This window comes from Arachis ipaensis, chromosome B9, assembly GCF_059453495.1.
Source record: "Arachis ipaensis isolate K30076 ecotype BB chromosome B9, ASM5945349v1, whole genome shotgun sequence".
Classification (NCBI taxonomy): Eukaryota; Viridiplantae; Streptophyta; class Magnoliopsida; order Fabales; family Fabaceae; genus Arachis; species Arachis ipaensis.
The window spans coordinates 5,816,613-5,835,841 of NC_142444.1; the positions used below are offsets into that span (position 1 = coordinate 5,816,613).

A 19,229-nucleotide genomic window follows, 5' to 3' on the forward strand; every position below is an offset into this window, starting at 1 on the left:
ATGGGACTATCAATCACAATATATATTAAAGCAACAATAAACTATTCCCACAAAATAAATAAATAAATCCTAGAAAGGAATAATTGAAGTTGACTTTGGTCAACAAAAAAAATGTATAAAGTCAACAAAATAGAAGCTGACTTAAGAAATTTCTTTTTTTCTCCTTACAGGTCAACTTTATAATATCACATAATTTGTATATTAAACATCTTGAACTTAGTTAAATAGCAGCACTGAACCACTCGTAATCTTTGTCACCCCGAACAAATCAGATATGCAATGGCGAAGATTATCACAAATTCCCTTTTTCTACTGCTGGGAGCTCTTTCTTTCGTAGCAACGATCCAAGGCCAGGATCAATCAGGTTTGGTTACTTACTAAAATTTCAAGAGTCATTATTTTAAGATTCATAATTTCTTTAATGTAATAAGTTCAATTAATGGTTTCTATCACCAGGATTTATTAGCATAGACTGTGGATTGCCTGAAAATTCTAACTACACTGAGAAGAATACAGGAATCAATTACATTTCAGATGCTAATTTCATTGATTCTGGTGTAAGTAAAACTGTGTCGCCCCAAGATAAGACTACTCATCCACAATACTTTACTTATCTTCGGAGCTTTCCTTATGGAACAAGAAACTGTTACAGAATAAATGTAACAAGTGTTACTAGATATTTAATCAGGGCTAGTTTCCTGTACGGAAACTATGACGGTCTTAATAAGCTCCCAGAATTTGATCTTTATCTTGGAGTTCATTTTTGGGACACGGTGAAATTCACAAATTCATCCGTCAGCATAAACTATGAAATTATACACACTCTATCGACGGATTATATCCATATCTGTATGGTTAACAAAGGCAAAGGGACATCATTCATTTCAGTCATAGAAATGAGGATTTTGGACAATGTCAACAATACTTATACCACTCAAGATCCAACTACGTCATTGGCACGTTTTCGAAGGTTGGATGTTGGTATCAGCAACTTAACCTACAGGCGAGTCCCTTTTTTGCATAAAAAAATATAATTGATTCATATTTCGACACTTTGTAGTAATAGAAACTTATTATTTGTTACATTGGTTGAATTCACCGTATCTTCACAAAGTAAAAAACTATAAAATACAAAACAAATATACAGAAGTTGAGTCTTTAGTGTATAATATATGTACGATCTCATTATTATTTGAATAAGACCAAAAAAATTACAGGTATGAAGATGATCCATATGACCGGATATGGGAGCCTTATTGGGACGACAAGTGGACACAATTAAGCAGTGGATTTAGCAGTGATAACTTGATTCAGAATGACTTTAAAGTACCAGCAGTTGTGATGGAGACTGCAGCTACACCAAAAAATGCTACTGCCTCATTAGACTTCCAGTGGGAGGATGATTATGCAGATAACAATGAAACTCAGCACCAATACTATTTCTACTTACACTTCGCTGAGTTTCGGAAGCTAGAGGAAAATCAAACAAGCTCATTCAATATCTCCTTAAATGACGTGCCTTGGGTAAGAAGGGAACTTGTATACGGTATTGCATACACCAGATATACTACAAGCCCTTTGTTTGGACACAAAAACTTTCACATTTCAATTATTCGGGCAGAATCTTCCTCCGTTCCACCAATCATCAATGCTCTTGAGATTTATTTAGTGAAAGATTTCTCATCACAGTTAGAAACCCAAAAAGATGACGGTATTCTTCTGCTATTTAATTTTGTCTAGACTTAATTATCTGCTTCTTGTGTACTCTTGATTATGATGAATGAAAAATACTAGAGGTTATCAAAATTTATTATTTTTTTATTATTATTTAATTATCAATTTAATTTTTTTAGTCTAGTAATTTATTAACATAATTTATCTCATACTTTTAAATATTAATTACTAACTAATGGTTAAAAACAACAAATTCTGATAGTCATCTACTATTTCTTGTGATGAATATATATATACACCAGCGGATGCAGTCACAAACATGAAGAGGACTTATAAAGTGGACAGTAAAAACTGGGAAGGAGATCCATGTGCACCCATTGCATACAAGTGGCAAGGTGTAGACTGTACCTCTTATGATGGCTTTCTAAGAATCACATCCTTGTAAGCTTATCATTCATTAAATAATAATGCATAAATTAGAAAGCTATTAACCTTTTAATTATAAAAACAATGCATAAATTCATGATCGAAATAATAATTAATATTTTTTATAAAGGAATTTGTCTTCAAGTGGACTGACCGGACATATAGCAGTTGATATATCCAAGCTTACCATGTTAAAGTCCTTGTGAGTACCTATCTCATCTCATTTGATTAATATATAAATATTGCACCTCAATAATTTGATTACATTTGTATTCTCGGTTTTTTTTTCCTCTCTTTTTGGATTGTAACTGTGCATTTGAACTGCCGTCTCAGAGATTTATCAAACAATGAGTTAAGGGGGACTATTCCTTCTTTTCTGGCACAACTGCAATCACTAGAATACTTGTAAGTCCACATGATTTTATTGGTTATAACATTTAATGGCATCGGATTCGATGGTCCCAAAACGTTTAGACCATTAAATGGTTCTATAACAAAACATATTTTTAAAATTTTTTAATAACGGTTAAATAATTCTTATTTAATTTTAATTACAAATTAATACTTTATATATTATTTAATTATAAAATCTATTTTTTATTTTATAAATTATTATTTTATCATTTATCTATCAACTTTATTGATAATCAAGAACAAAAAGAATAACTAATTAGATCTTCCATTAATCGTAATAAATATTTTGACAATCCTAATCAATTAGAATTTTATCCTTGATCACTTATATCCGTGATCGTCGATGAAATCGTGTTTTTTGAAAATTCAATCGATTGAATGTCTGTGTTTTCCAAAATTCAATCAATTGAAATTGTTACACAATCGATTGAATTTTGCAAGGCATGTAATTCAATCGATTGTTCGTGTTACTCAATCAATTGAAGTCATCAAAGTAATATGAATTTTCACAATTCAATCGATTGTTTGTGTTATCTAATCGATTTAAATTTTCTAATTCTATCATTAATTACTCAATCCTACCATTAAAATAGTTTATCTTGATTATCAATTATTTGTTTCATGATGACCCTCACCACCATCTTCAGTCAAACTCGACTCTTCTTCATCGCTTAATGAGTTTTTGTTTCTATCTCCCTTACCAAACTCAGCCATTGACAATTTGACATAGTTTGACTACACAGTTCCCATTATGAGTGGAAAATTCGAGGACTTCCCCGAAGACCCATGACAAGGAAGATTTTGATTCTGGGTCGTGGTATGGGGCACATGCTGTGATTGGTGATGAAGCCGCATTGAAGCAGGAAAATCAAAACCACCAAAAGAAACTCCACCTTAAATCGTACCACACTGTGACAAATTCCCTTCCATTACTTCACAAAGAAACCAGCCACCAGAATCAAACCAATGAACTCATTCCACCTTAAATCCTATAAATGTTGTTCATCAAACCTACAGATTAAAATCAACAATCCAATTTCAATGAAATCCACCAAGGTCCAAGCAAACCCTTTTCAATCCCACCTACAATCTTCTAGAATTTCAGCTAAAAACACACCACCTAAAATCCACCCCCATAAAAAAAAAACCCTTTTCCAAAACACCATTTCATATACCAATATTTGCAGCCAACAGAACTTAAATTTCATAAGCCAGCACCAGTTCCACAAACACCCAGAAACAAAAATTAAAAGAAAATCGATTTGGTAACACAAATAATTCATTGAATTGTGAAAATTCATATTGTTTTGATAACTTCAATCGATTGAGTAACACGAACAATCGATTGAATTAGAAAAAATCCACATGCCTTGCAAAATTCAATCGATTGTGTAGCAATTTCAATCAATTGAATTTTGGGAAATACATACATTCAATCGATTGTGTTGTATGTCCAATCGATTAAATTTTCAAGAAACACAATTTCACCGACGTTCTCGGATATAACTGATCAAGGATAAAATTCTAATTGATTAGAATTGCCAAAATATTTATTACGATTAATGGAAGATCTAATTCGTTATTGTTTTTGTTCTTGATTATTAATAAAGTTGATAGATGAATGATAAAATAATAATTTATAAAATAAAAAATAAATTTTATAATTAAATAATATATAAAGTATTAATTTATAATTAAAATTAAATAAAAATTATTTAGCAGTTATTAAAAATTTTAAAAAACATATTTTATTATAAGACCATTTAATGGTCCAAATATTTTTGGATCATCAAATCCGATGCCACATTTAATAAGGATGTCATATTTGCCTTCGGCTTGTGCAGGAATTTGGCAAACAACAACCTAACAGGTTCGGTTTCAAACGAACTCCTTCAAAAACAAAGTGATGGTCTATTATCCTTGAAGTATGTGACTTTATGTTATCCTTGATATAAAAACTATATGTGACTGACTATCTGTTAATTCACACATATTTTCATGTTTCAAAATACATAAAAAGTTCCAACATCTGTTAGATAGTATAATTTTTTTCGTTAATGATTAACAGTGATCGCTAATGTAAAATGTTAATTTGCACATGTGATCGTTAAGAATTCATGTGTAGGAGCTAGACAAATTAATTCTAAAGTGAAATATAAAACAGTTTTCGAAAAATTTTAAAATTCTCAAAAACGGTTCTTAAAAAATTCTAAAATATTTTCCTTTGAATTTTTTAATTTTTTTTCAAAAGTCAACTTTATAATATTTTATTATTTTTATTAAAGGGGATTATTTTAAAATTTTTTATATACTGTTTTGAGTTTAAATTTTTTTGGGATTAATTCGTACTTTTATTCTAGAGACTATGCGAGTTAATGTTCTACATTAGCAGTGACCACCATTAATATTTAGTAACTAATAATAGAAGAAAACTGTGTCTATGTAAGTAGACGTTGGGGTAGGTTTATTGTATTTTAAAATTTGAGGGACTAAAGTGTTCAATTTTACATAGTGATTTAGGTAATTATTTTTTTTTAATTTAGGTCTTCTATGAAATACGGACGTGTCAGACACATTTTGGACACGACAGTCGTTTTATATGAGTGTCTTTTGTGTCTAATTGTATCTTAATAAAAAATAAAAAAAATTCTTCTTCAAATACGTTTAGACATAACTAATATTAACATGTATTCTTAAAATGAGTTTAGAAATAATATATAATATTATTTATTAAAACAAAAATTATTTTAAATACTTTATATAATAAAAAATTAAAAATAATTAAAAATTTAATTTATATTTTAATATTAATTAATATTTAAATATTATTATAATTTATCTAAAAATTACTCTATATTTTATATGTACTATATTCCGTACATCACAAGGTATTCTAATAATAATTACTTTCACAATTTCTAAGTGGATAACCAAATATAACTAACTTTGCTTTAACTTTGTTGTCCTTTCGATGCGTATTGTAGTGTGGGGCAAAATCCAAATCTATGTGCATCAACTTCATGTATCTCGCAATCAACTGATACAAGAAAGAAAGAGAATAATGCAGTTATTGCAGTGGTAGCATCAATTGCGGGGATATTACTGCTTCTAGTGATTATAGCCGCATTTATAATCTTCCTCCAGAGAAAGCAATATGGTAACTACTCCTAACTATCATGTATATGCAATCTTTATGAAACAGACGAATGAAGTTTGGTTGATTGCACAAGCTTTGATTTCCATAACTCGAAATAATTTGTGAATAACCGAAAATTTTCATGAAAATCAGCTGCTTATCACGGAAAATTTTAGAAGGTTAGATTTAACAGTGTTTGAATAGTTTTCTGGAGTGTTTGAGAATACTCTAGATGGTTCCAGAACGTTCTAGAATGTCCTAGAAGGTCCCGGAATACCCTAGAAGGTTCTAGAAGACTCTGGAAGGTCATAGAGTATTCTAGAAGAGTGTAGATGTATATAGAAGTATAAAGAGTGATATGGAATAATCTAGAAACATTTAGAGAGTTGTGGTAGGATAGATATTTGTAAAGAAGGTTCTAGATGATTAATCTGGACCATTGATTAGATTTAATCCTAACCATCCATTGAGGAGGTGGATGGCTATAAATAGGGATGAGAGTTAGAGTTTGGGTGTGTGAAAATCATTTGTAACCAACACTTGAGTAATAAAGTGTTCTTTCCACCAAAGCTTCCTTTCTCTTGTGTTCTCTTGTGTTCTTAGCTTCTTGCTAAGTATTGAGGGTTAGGCTGACTTGGTCTTAGCTCAAGAGGTTGAGTAAGTCCGAGTGCCGGCACGGTAGCGTTGGAGTGTGTCCAAGGCCGTGACAATTTGGTATCAGAGCCTGGTTCGAGAGGGAGCACAAGTCGCTTGTGGGAATGGCTTCTAGTATCACCATGGAGCATGTTGAGTCTCAAAGGGGAAGGGATACTATTCTTTCTCAATGGGGAGGCAAGAAGAGTCGTTCTTCAAGTGAGCCTAGAGGTAAGGACTCTAACTTCTTAGAAGAAAGAGTTTCTATGTTGGAAAATGTTCTATCCTCTACGGATGAGCGGTTCCAAAGGATAGAACATGACAAGGAGACCCTCGAGGCTCACGTATTAGGAGAACTAGATGCTTTCAAAGAAAGCATGCTCCAAATCGAAGAGAAGCTTGAGAATTCCTTAAAGATATTTGAGGAAGTTCGAGTTTGGTTCGAGGAGGCAAAATCTCAACCAACCATTATAAGGGAGACGACAAAGATTGATCTCCCCAAGCCAAAGGAGTTCAAGGGCGTAAGGGACGCTCGCGAAGTGGAGAACTTCCTATGGCAAATGGAGAGGTACTTCGAAGGCCAAGGGGTGGTCGAAGAAGCAATAAAGGTACGCACTGCAGCTCTCTACCTTTCTGATAATGCTACTTTGTGGTGGAGGAGAAAGTGCGTAGATATGGAAAAGGGTACTTGCAACATAGCCACATGGGAAGATTTCAAAAGGGAATTGAAAAGACAATTCTTCCCTGAGAATGTGGTTTATGAAGCAAGGAAGAAGTTGAGGGAGTTGAAGCACAAGAGTACGATTAGCGACTACGTAAAGGAGTTTACTACTCTCACGCTTCAAATCCCCAACTTAGCATCAGAGGATGCATTGTTCTTCTTCATTGATGGACTCCAACCTTGGGCAAAGCAAGAACTACAAAGAAGGAATGTTAAGGATGTCGATGAGGCCATCGTGGTGGCCGAATCACTCACTGAGTATCATAGGGGAGACTCTAAACCCAAGTCTTCCTCCAAGCCTAGTTCTGCTAAAGGTGGGGGAGACAAGGGGAAGAGTTTCTCAACCAAGAAGGAAGGAAAATACTCTTCAAAGAAAGAGTACGAAGAAAAGAAGAAGGCTTTCGTGCCCAAAGGAGGATGCTTCGTGTGCAAGGGACCACACCAAATGAAGGATTGTCCCAAGCTAGGGACTTTGGCATCTATCGCCGAGGAACGAGAAGCTCAAATTCAAGTAACTGAGTGTGTTGGATCTATCCAACACATAAATGCTGTGAAGAGAAAAGAGGCAAGCACTGTAGAAAAGAAAGGCTTAATGTATGTCAAAGCCTTTATCAATGAAAAACCTGTCATGGCTATGATCGACACTGGTGCTACACACAACTTCATCACGCCTGATGAAGCAAGGAGGCTTGGGTTGAAGATCACCGAAAATAATGGTTGGTTCAAACCCGTAAATACCAAGGGTGGACCCCTTAAGGGAGTAGCAAAAGGGGTTGAGATGACTCTTGGTTCTTGGAAGGGCCTTGTAGATTTCTCAGTAGCACCCATGGATGATTTTAAAATAGTCATCGGGCTCGATTTGCAAAGGAAGGCAAATATAATACCTATGCCATACTACAATATAGTATGCGTCATGGAGAAAGGGTCTCCATGCATGGTCCCTACAATCTCAAAGGCTGGAGGAATTCCGATGCTCTCGACCATGCAACTCAAGAAAAGTTTCAAGAAGGGAGAGACTACATATTTGGCTCTATTACAAGAGGAGTCAATATCCGAAAGAGAAGACGTTCCTCCCAAAATTAAGGAAGTCATTGAAGAAAATAAGGATGTGATGCCTCCCGAGTTGCCAAAGCAGTTACCACCTAGAAGAAAGATGGATGACAACATTGAATTGGAGTTAGGAGCGAAACCGCCTATCTCAAAACCATACAGGATGTCGGCCATTTCTATGGTGGAAGGAGATATTGTGCATACCATCAAGGAAGGGTTGCATCACGACCCATTAGCCAAGAAGTTGGTGGAGTTGGCTAGAGAAGGTAAGACCAAAAGATTTTGGTTAGAAAACGACCTTCTCTACACTAAAGGGAGAAGACTATACGTCCCTAAATGGGAAAATCTAAGAAGAAAATTAGTGAGGGAATGCCACGACACCAAGTGGGCTGGTCACCAAGGTCAGCGAAGGACCTTAGCACTCATTGAATCTTCTTATTATTGGCCTCAAATGAGAGATGAAGTGGAGAGTTATGTGAAGACTTGTCTTGTGTGCCAACAAGATAAGATTAAAAACAAGACACTAAGAGGGTTGTTGGAACCACTGCCTCCATCAGAGCGACCGTGGGAAAGTGTCTCTCTAGATTTCATCTCTGCCTTACCGAAGTCCGAGGGGTTTGGATCGATTCTCGTGGTAGTGGATCGATTTTCGAAGTATGCTACCTTTATACCTGCCCCTACTGACTGCACTGCAGAGGAAGCAGCACGACTATTCTTCAAGAATGTGGTGAAGTACTGGGGATTGCCTAAGAGCATCATTAGTGATCGAGATCCACGCTTCACAGGACGACTATGGACAGAGTTGTTCAAACTCCTTGGGTCGGAACTTCATTTCTCAACAAGCTTCCATCCTCAAACCGATGGGCAGACTGAGAGAGTGAATGCCTTACTTGAGTGTTACTTAAGGCATTTTGTAAGCGCTAATCAGAAGGATTGGACAAAACTCCTAGACATTGCTCAATTCTCATACAATCTGCAAAGGAGCGAATCTACAGGGAAGAGCCCATTTGAGATTGTGACTGGACAACAGCCGCTTACACCTCACTCTCTTTCTTCCTCTTACTCAGGAAAGAGCCCTGGAGCTTATCATATGATTAAGTCATGGGAAGAACAAGCAGATGTCACTCGTTCTTACCTCGACAAAGCTGCCAAGAGGATGAAGAAATGGGCAGATAAGAAGAGGAGGCATGCAAGCTATCAAGTGGGAGACAAGGTAATGATCAAACTTCTTCCACAACAATTCAAAGCCTTTCGCAAGGTTCATAAGGGTTTAATCCGCAAATACGAAGGACCATTTGAGATCATTGGACGTGTTGGGGAGGTTGCTTATAAAGTACAACTCCCTCCCTCTATGAAGATCCACCCGGTCTTCCATGTGAGTATGCTTAAACCATATCATGAGGACCAAGACGAACCGAGTAGAGGTAACTCGAGTCGTGCTCCGCCTGTGGTGATTAGATCTTTTGACAAAGAAATCGAAGAGATCCTAACTAATCGCGTCGTACGACGAAGAGGAGTACCACCAAGTATCCAATACTTGATCAAGTGGAAAGGGCTCCCGATAACTGAAGCTAGCTGGGAAACTCGCGAAGATCTGTGGCAATTCCAAGAACACCTAAAGCGCTATCATGAACAGAACGCGACGAGGACGTCTGCGCATTAGGTGGGGGAGAATGTCACGGAAAATTTTAGAAGGTTAGATTTAACAGTGTTTGAATAGTTTTCTGGAGTGTTTGAGAATACTTTAGATGGTTCCGGAACGTTCTAGAATGTCCTAGAAGGTCCCGGAATACCCTAGAAGGTTCTAGAAGACTCTGGAAGGTCATAGAGTATTCTAGAAGAGTGTAGATGTATATAGAAGTATAAAGAGTGATATGGAATAATCTAGAAACATTTAGAGAGTTGTGGTAGGATAGATATTTGTAAAGAAGGTTCTAGATGATTAATCTGGACCATTGATTAGATTTAATCCTAACCATCCATTGAGGAGGTGGATGACTATAAATAGGGATGAGAGTTAGAGTTTGGGTGTGTGAAAATCATTTGTAACCAACACTTGAGTAATAAAGTGTTCTTTCCACCAAAGCTTCCTTTCTCTTGTGTTCTCTTGTGTTCTTAGCTTCTTGCTAAGTATTGAGGGTTAGGCTGACTTGGTCTTAGCTCAAGAGGTTGAGTAAGTCCGAGTGCCGGCACGGTAGCGTTGGAGTGTGTCCAAGGCCGTGACATGCTGCTAGGAACATTATTCTTGGGAAACGTCGTAGTTCAATTAAGGGGTCAGAATTGGAATCGAAGCAACGACAATATTCATTTAATGAGGTTGTTAAGATGACCAACAACTTTGATAGGATTCTTGGCAGAGGTGGATTCGGAACAGTTTACCATGGCTTTATTGAAGACATTCAAGTGGCTGTCAAGATGTTTTCTCTATCTTCAGTGCATGGATATCAACAATTTGTTGCAGAGGCAAGTGCTCAAAATATCCATAAGTGAAAGAAATCTCAATCTAAATTATATTTGACAAGAACAAAAAATGGCTTTTGAATGACAGGTTAAGCTTCTAATGAGAGTACATCATCGAAATCTGACTTCTCTTATTGGCTATTGCAATGAAGAAACTAATATAGGACTCATCTATGAATATATGGCAAATGGAAATTTAGATGAACATCTTTCAGGTGTGATCACATACAACTATTTCTATTTTAGTATATATAGTTAAACTAATAAGAAAATCTATATAATTTTATCAAATTTAAAAATAAATTTTTATATTTTAAAATTTATAATTGAACTTATATTTTTAAAATTTTTTTAATTAGAAATATTATGTTACTTTATAATAGAATATAACAAAAAATATTATTTTTTATTCATGTTATTCAATAAATACATATCACAAGCTTCTAACACTATGAAATCTCTTGTTTTTTTATAAAGGAAAAAACAACCGGAGAAGGTCCTTGAATTGGGAAGATAGACTTCGAATAGCATTAGATGCCGCCCAAGGTTAGCGCAAGAAAAATAATTTATATGAAAATTTAATTATTTCTTTGTCAAATTTTAGTTGTTAACTATCTATACATGGTGGAAACTTAAATCTAGGATTGGAATATCTGCATAATGGTTGTAAGCCACCTATAATCCACAGAGATGTAAAATGCACAAATATTCTATTAAATGAAAACTTGCATGCCAAACTCGCTGATTTTGGATTGTCCAAATGCTTTGCGGCTGACGGCGATACGCATGTGTCGACAATTGTGGCGGGAACTCCAGGCTACCTAGATCCTGAGTATGTGTTTAATTTCAATTATATCCCTACCTTTGATTATTGAAAGAAATTTGATTAGAGATAAAAAAAATTAACTAACAAATGCACATTATTATTTGATTCGCCGTGCTAGGTATACAACATCAAACAGATTGACAGAGAAAAGTGATGTGTATAGTTTTGGAGTAGTTCTTTTAAGGATAATCACAGGTCAGCCAGTAGTAATGGTAAGGGAAGACATGATTCATCATATAAGTCAGCGTATTAATACAATGGTTACTAGAGGGGATATAACAAAAATTGTTGACTCAAGATTACAAAAAGATTTCGACAGCAACTCTGCATGGAGAGCAGTTGAAATAGCAATGACCTCTGTGTCTGCCATTTCAGTGGAAAGACCATACATGAGTGATATAGTGAAAGAGCTAAAGGAGTGTTTGGCTGCAGAATTAGCTCGAAAACATACTAGTTGTGACCTTCAAAATGAAGATTTGGTTGGGCAGGTGAGTCTAAACTTGATTAGTACTGATATCACTCCCATAGCTAGGTAGGTTCATAGTTCATTTCTAATTAATACTATTACCACTGTACTAAAGTAAAATAAAATAGCTTCGGAATTATGTTGCATTTTAAGTTCAATTTGTTGTAATAATAGCTAGCAAGTTAGCTATTTTATCTTTTAATTTGTTGCTTTGTATTTTATTATATATAACAAGATCTGTTATATTCAGTTATCATCGAATAATTAAGTTTTGTGTCTTGTATGTTTAGTGAGATTATCATAATAATTTATCTAATAATTGAATTGAAAGAAGGAAAATTATATATACTGGTTATTGTAGTATGTAGCATGACTAAATTAAATATTAGTGTTCATTATTGTTGTGAAAAATTGGTTCGAACTATAAGCAATAAGGGATGAACATTGAACATTCAAGAATAAGAGAAGAGAGCTTCTGAATTTTGAATTCTCGATATGAATTGTAGAGACTGAAAACTTGATTAGTGAATTTCAAATTGTTGATGTCACAAGTCCAGCTATATATAATGTGAATACAACTAACTAACTATCCTACTTGACATAAATACTGTAAGTAGTTACTAACAGAAAGCTAACCATCTAACTAACTCTGTATACGTCAGCAAGTTAGTTATATACAAGTGTGTGGAACGTGGATAGAAGAGGGAAGAGTTGCGTTGTCAGTGTAATGGTGAAATCTGAAGGGCTGAAGCTGGTTCACAATTGTTGGCATAGCTACTGCCAAGAATTGGCTTGTACAGCAATTTAAAATCAACACAACTTTTTCTTGATCAAGATTTAGAGAAGGTATATATACCACAAGGCTTTAGAGGTTTCCAAAGCTGGTTTAGACGTCTAGGATTTGAAAAAAAAAAATCCTATGGTCTATGGTTGTTTTGAAGCAAACATTAATTGGCCCCTCCTCCAAATTCTTTTTTTTAAACCTTCATACAACAATCTTATGTTAAGCCTTTCTCCTAATAGTAGTCTTTCGAGGTGCGTAATTTTCTTTTAACGAAAAATGTTAGATAATAATCAATACTTTTCTCTTGTATTTATTTTATATTTAAACTAATATTAGTCATAGGATAGTAACACCACTCGAATCCGTGGGTATCTATTCTGTCCCTATCCGCTTGGGACAGGTAATTATCCGCTTCACACCAAGGTGGATTTTTAGCGGGGCGGGTTCTCGGTCCCGTCCCGATATATATATAATATATAATTTTAATATATAATGTGTAATATATGTAAAATAATTAGTAAATTATTAATAATATTATATCATATTTAAAATTTTACTTTAATTTATGTTATGTATGTAATGATGGTGATATAAATTTTGAAATTTAATTTTATTTATTAAATTTTAATAATTGTAGGAGCAGGGCGGGTACTTACGGAAGCGAATTAGGATTTAACATTTTACTATCCGCAAATAGGAGTGTGGCAGATTCTATGCGAATTATTGTAGGGCGGGACGGGATCGGGTAGAGCAAAAACCTGCTCCTATCCATCCGATTACTACCCCTAATTAGTCAATTTTTTTTATTAAAATGTTGGTCTCTTTAACGTATTTTTTTTATTTCTTTTTATTCTTTACTTACCCCCAACGATCTTGGAGTGATGCCATAACTCTACTTTGCATTTTTTTTCATTTCTATTTTCATTTTTTACATTGACTTTGGTTTTTCATTGGAGTTGCCAAATGTTTAGATATAGGTTCTATTAGGAGGATATGGAAGTGAGGTGTAAAAGACGAAACAGGAAGAATACGAGAAACAAAGCAAGAACACTAATTACTTATGTAACATCTCAAGTTTTTTTTTTTTTTGAAACATTTTACATATACTCCCTAATTTTATGAAAATACCTAAACTACCCTTTACTTCTTTTTCTAAACCCTAACCCTCTCCTAACACACACACGCTAACACCAACGCGTCTCACTCTCTGAAACCACAAAGAAGGAAAGAAGAGATAGAAAGAAACAGAGGGAGAGGGAGATGGAAGAAGAGAAGAGAGGAGGGAGAAGAGAGACCGCACGGCAAGGCTTGGTCATGCTGCCGCATCGCTGTCGCGTCATTGTCACAGGGGAGAGAGAGAGAGATGAGCCCGCACACGAGATTGCGACAGAGAAGAATGGAGATGTACCGCCATTACCGTCATGCACCGTCCTGCCTCTGGAGCCAATTGGAACCTTTGCCGTCGAGTCACGCCGTTGCCGTCATTGTCGTCGCTGCGGCGGCAAGCGTGAAGGTCGACCAAGGAGAAATAGGTATGTGGAGGAGGGAGGAGCTGTTACGCTGTCGTCGAGCAACTGCCACCGCCGGAGCTCGCCGTTGAGCCTGCCTGTTTCACGTTCTGCCCTTTCTTTGCTCCGCCGGGGGCTGAGCCCTGCCTCTCCCTGTTCATCAGAGCTTGTGGTGTTGTTGTGGGAGTCGCTGTCAGAGGAGAGGAACTGCCACTACCGCTGTTCCATTGTGTCCTTCACCGTCAACGTCGGGCAGTCACCAAAGCTGCTGATGCTCCATCCCTTATTTTCGTTTTCTTTGGGTTGTTGTTGAGGTTGCTGCAGTGAGAAATCGAAGTTGTTGCTACTACCTCGGTCCGAATTTCGTGCTCTTTCATTCCATTCTACTTCAACCTTCCTCACCTTTTATCTTGGCACTCTGGTTTGGTTTCTTCGGTACCTTGGGACCAATTTGTGAGTAGACTTTACATTTATAACCGTTACATTTTTTTGGTTTATGCTATTCTGAGTTTTTAATTATATTTACAAAACTATTGTTGAAGAACTTTGATTTGATTAGAATAATTTATTTATTATAATTGAAAAAATATTTTTATGAAGTTCATATCTTAGAAATTTTATATGAGACTATATATATTTGATGAAGTTTTATATTATTTTAGAACATTTTATTTTACTTGAAAATATACTTTTGAAACATTGAAGTATTTGTTAGTACTTATTGACTTTGAAATTGTGAAATGTGTTTGAAATTATTTATGATTGAAGAAGTTATGAGTTGAGAAAATATTTCTGATGAAAAAGTATTATCTGATTTGATTCGATTTGATTCGATACCTTATATATTTGAAAGATCAAAGATTTGTTGTATTTGAAATTATATGTTTTGAATTGGTTTGGGAGGCTCGTATTAGAAAACCGTAGTTAACGGCGGTTATGACGTTAATTTAGATGCATCTAACTCAGACTCCAGCTAGCAGGGGTGTTGCTAGCCTAACGTGTAGGCCACATGTTAGATCTGATATTCCGTTAGGACACACAAGAGGAAAGGCCTACCCATAGAGGTGGAGCCGCCCAAGTGTGGACTTTTGATTTGATTTCTGTATGAGAACTCCCTTATTGATTCACTCATTTATATAAATTATTATCTTCTAATTAAAATTATGTTTATATGGTCTCATGTGTATTATAGATGTATTGTCTAGTCACTGGATTGCAAAACTCACTCCGTTTTTCTTAAAATATTTTTCAGGAATAAATATTTGATTATGTGAGCCTTTTTATCCAACAGTAATGATCTGCAATGGGTATCTATTTGTTGTTGAGTTTTTAGACGTCATCTGCTCCATATGTCACAGGCAGGATCCACCCATATTTATTTTATTTTTTTTGTTTGTTAAAAATATGTAATTATTCATTTTAGACATTGTAAATTTATTTAAAATATTTGTAATTTTCTTATTCAACTTATATTTGAGTCGGTTAGGCTTGCTTGGGGATTATATTCCTGAGCGCCGTTCATGGCTCATTTTGGGCCGTGACAACTTATTACTTGATTTATGAATTCTCAAATACAATGGAGAGCATCTCTCTAATTTTTCTCTGAAATTAAAATAATGAGAGTTATTGTATTATATCATTTTTGTTAGTATATGGACTTCTCAACTTTTGATTTATTATATTTTATATGAATAATTTGGATTTAAAAAAGTAACCTATTAATTAAGTTAATTTTTTTGGTAAGTCTTAGAAAATTTCTTTTAGATATTAGATATTGAGTTGAAACCCAAAACAAAAAAGTATATAAATATTAAAAAGCAAGGGATTTATCCAAAAAAAAAATTATTGACTAGCGAAAAACCCTTAAATAAAGTTCTGATACGTGATAAATTAATTTTTAGCCTGTCGAGTTAAAAAATATTTGGACAACCAACTAAAAAAATGAATAAAAATGAGTTGAAAATTCATGCATTAAACCCGAAAGAATTATAATCATATATGGGATTGCCCAGAAATCGAGTGCTTTGCTGAGGAGTTCCTCCCGCCAAGTTTGAAAAAAGTCATAGAAACTAGCGAGTTGGATTACATCAAAGAGTTTGCAGAGTGAAAGCTTTACCTATCTTAAGCTTGCTTCATGCTTTGATACAAAGTCGTTCCCAGGAGAGGGTTGCCTTCCTGCTTCTCTTGAGTGTCTTATATTGCACATGTTTCCAAATCTGGAGACGCTTGACTGCAAGGGCCTTCACCATCTTACCTCTCAAAACTTTAGCAATTGCTGACTGTGAAATGCTTGAGAATATCATAGAAAAACATCGGCTTGCCTTCGTAAAAAATATCTACATAGGGGAAGCATGTCCTTTGAGGCGTAAGCTGGAAGAGATGGAACACCCACCGATTCAATTCATTCACTCACTGCTCTCCAATTATAATTGTTTGCATCAACCATTTTCATTCTCTTGTTAATACACCACGTCAATATTTATTATCTTTTCATTTCTTATAGGTGCCATTTTTTCCAATTTTTTAAGGATAACAAATTAGATGCTTAGAAAAGAACAAAAAGGTAAACTTTTTCATCATTGCTTCTGTATTGCTTAGAGTATTTGTATGGTTTATTGCAGATGCGCAAGGTGTTTTTCTTACTTCTCATTATTATAGTTATACACCACGTAAGTATTTCCGCTCTGATCTTCCCTAAACTCTGTGTGCTCAAATTACAATGCTAATTGTTTGCATCAACCATTTTCATTCCCTTCTTAATACACCATGTCAATGTTTATTATATTTTCATTTCTTATGGGTGCCATTTTTTCCAATTTTTTAGGATAACAAATTAGATGCTTAGAAAAGAACAAAAAGGTAAACGTTTTCATGATCGCTTCTATATTGCTTACATTATTTGTATGATTTATTGCAGTTGAGTCAGTGTAATGCTTGTTCTGATACTGATTCTGCAACATGTAGTGTGCAATGAGCGCGAGTAAGTGGCATTCGGGTACGGTAGAAATTCAGGTGCAGTCGACTTTACATGATTTGATTGGTTTGACTAAATTTTCATCTAACGGCTCTTGGATATAAACTTCACGTGAAGTCAACTTCACCTGAGTTTTCACCTTCGGGTACGTAATACATGAAATGAATTATCTTGCTTTATCAGTGAAAAGTCATACCAATTAGGAAAAAAAGGCTTACTTTTCTTATGCCATCGAATTTTAATTTTTATTTTGTTTTTATTTCTGTCATCTTGATAAAAGTGCTCCTGTCTATTTTCCTATCTATAATATTTATGAAAGTATATTTTATATTTATCTTAATTCCGTGTGTAAATGGCTGGTCTAAACCTAGATTTTATTTGTTGACAAGGTACTATGTTTTTCAGCATACTCTTGCATTGGGTCTTCCAGATTTGCGCTCATGGAATTCTGTATGTATTGCTCATCTGACTCTTTTCATTTGCCAAAATTGAATGTTAGTATCCCAATATACTTCTGTATGTCAATATCTACAATCTCTAATATACTCATACTCATAAGGTCTTATATAGTTTTTGAGTGCAAAAAGAAATGAAATGTTGGTTTTTATTATTAGAGGGAAGATTGAAGAGTCAGTCAACATTAATACATGGCTGAGGCAAGGTGAGAATTGGGGTGCACTAAGTTTGCATTGTCTATGTCTTGGAAAGCCACCTCTTGCACTGTCTCTCTACATTTTTATTGACTGAATAATCCTACCTTGCTTTGTTCAGGTTTATTTATGAATGGAGCAACTTTCTATACCAATGAATCTCTTGAACCACCCACTATGTCAATTAAAGAATTTGCTTCTGCTGCAAGGAAAACAAATAATCAAGGTTACATACTGTTTATAGCTTTTTGTGCTGATATTATGCTTTATTTAAAATTTCCATCATTGCTCGTACTTGTTCCTTGTCCCTGTCTAATTATAGTTATCTCTGTTTTAAAATGTAGAGTCTAAGATTGCAAGAAGATGCATGTCGTTTCGTGGATATGATAATGCAAGCATTCGATGATAAACTAATGAATGGTTCTTGTAAAAGGCTTCCTTCCTTGATGTATATTGACTTTGAGAAAGGCGCAGTTTCAAGCATCTTGTTTGTGTGTTGGCCATTATATCTTGGTTGTGCTTACTGAAAGACATCAGATGTGGGTAATTTTGGCAAAAAAATTAAATTCATCAAATATATGTATATAAACACAGCGCTAGCTCCATAGGTTGATGTTTTCATTTTTCGTAAAACAGATGTTCTATTTCCTATATTTTGCCAGAATTATGGTACTATGTCATTATGATTCTTATAGTAAATTTGACAATCAAAAACTTTGGTTTCCTGTACAGGTATTGGGCTTCCAATGCTTGGTTGCACCTAGCTAAAATGTCTCAAATTAGAAAATCACCTGCGTCTTTAGTGTGTGGCTTTTAATCAAATGAAGGAAAACTTCTTGAATCCTCAAGAAGGAAGAGCTTTTCTTCTTCCACGTGAATCTTGAACCATTCAAGTGATTTTGGGATATGTAAAGAGTAATGAGGTCTGCATGAATAAAAGGCAAAGATGAGGAGGAAAGAGTCTGTCCACATGAAGGACCCAAAAATTTGGTACAAAATTGAAAATTTCCCTTGTATGGGTCATTGATGAGGTTGATAGCAGATGGAATTGATGTTCCAATATCTTGTATTTTGTTTTCATTCTCTCCGCAAGTAATTGCATGTTCTCCAAATGTATATTTTCTGCATAAGTCTTTCTTTTTCGTATAAGAAATTTCATGCAGATATATTTTTTTTTTCAAGTGTTCGTCGGTGAAGGAGTGTATAGATTAATAGCTTAGAGTATGAGGTAGATGAGTTTTAACAGAATTCAGGTACTTTCTGTAAGGAAACTTTCCGTTATTTCTGTTTTCTGGTGTAACAAACTCTTAGCTAGCTATAGTAGTGCGTACTCTGCTATATATACACATAGCTGTTCTTGTAAATATAGTTGCAATCATTAATATCAGTTCATTTTCATCACTATGTTACACTAGAACACTGCATCACCTTCATCTAGTTTCTCTTCGATTCAGTTTTACCTTAAACTCCTTGAGTCAGGTCTATAATTTATAATTTAATGCCTGAG

General features: G+C 34.8%; 1 protein-coding gene across 2 annotated transcripts; it reads left to right on the forward strand.

Annotated features, from left to right (window-relative positions):
- The first annotated feature begins 247 nt into the window (after nt 1-247).
- On the forward strand, nt 248-12,095 carry LOC107614772 (putative LRR receptor-like serine/threonine-protein kinase At1g05700). 2 transcript variants are annotated; one of them, XM_088498510.1, is made up of 13 exons: nt 248-364; nt 457-1,003; nt 1,218-1,711; nt 1,977-2,115; nt 2,231-2,302; nt 2,434-2,505; nt 4,359-4,439; nt 5,499-5,671; nt 10,279-10,517; nt 10,603-10,729; nt 10,992-11,060; nt 11,157-11,346; nt 11,459-12,089. In XM_088498510.1, exons 1-13 carry the CDS (start codon nt 280-282, stop codon nt 11,874-11,876), a joined length of 2,706 nt encoding a protein of 901 aa, XP_088354636.1. In that variant the 5' UTR covers nt 248-279; the 3' UTR covers nt 11,877-12,089. The 2 variants fall into 2 exon arrangements, with proteins under 2 accessions (XP_088354636.1, XP_088354635.1); XM_088498509.1 differs by lacking the exons at nt 10,279-10,517; nt 10,603-10,729 and having other exon boundaries at nt 11,459-12,095.
- Nucleotides 12,096-19,229: the final 7,134 nt, after the last annotated feature.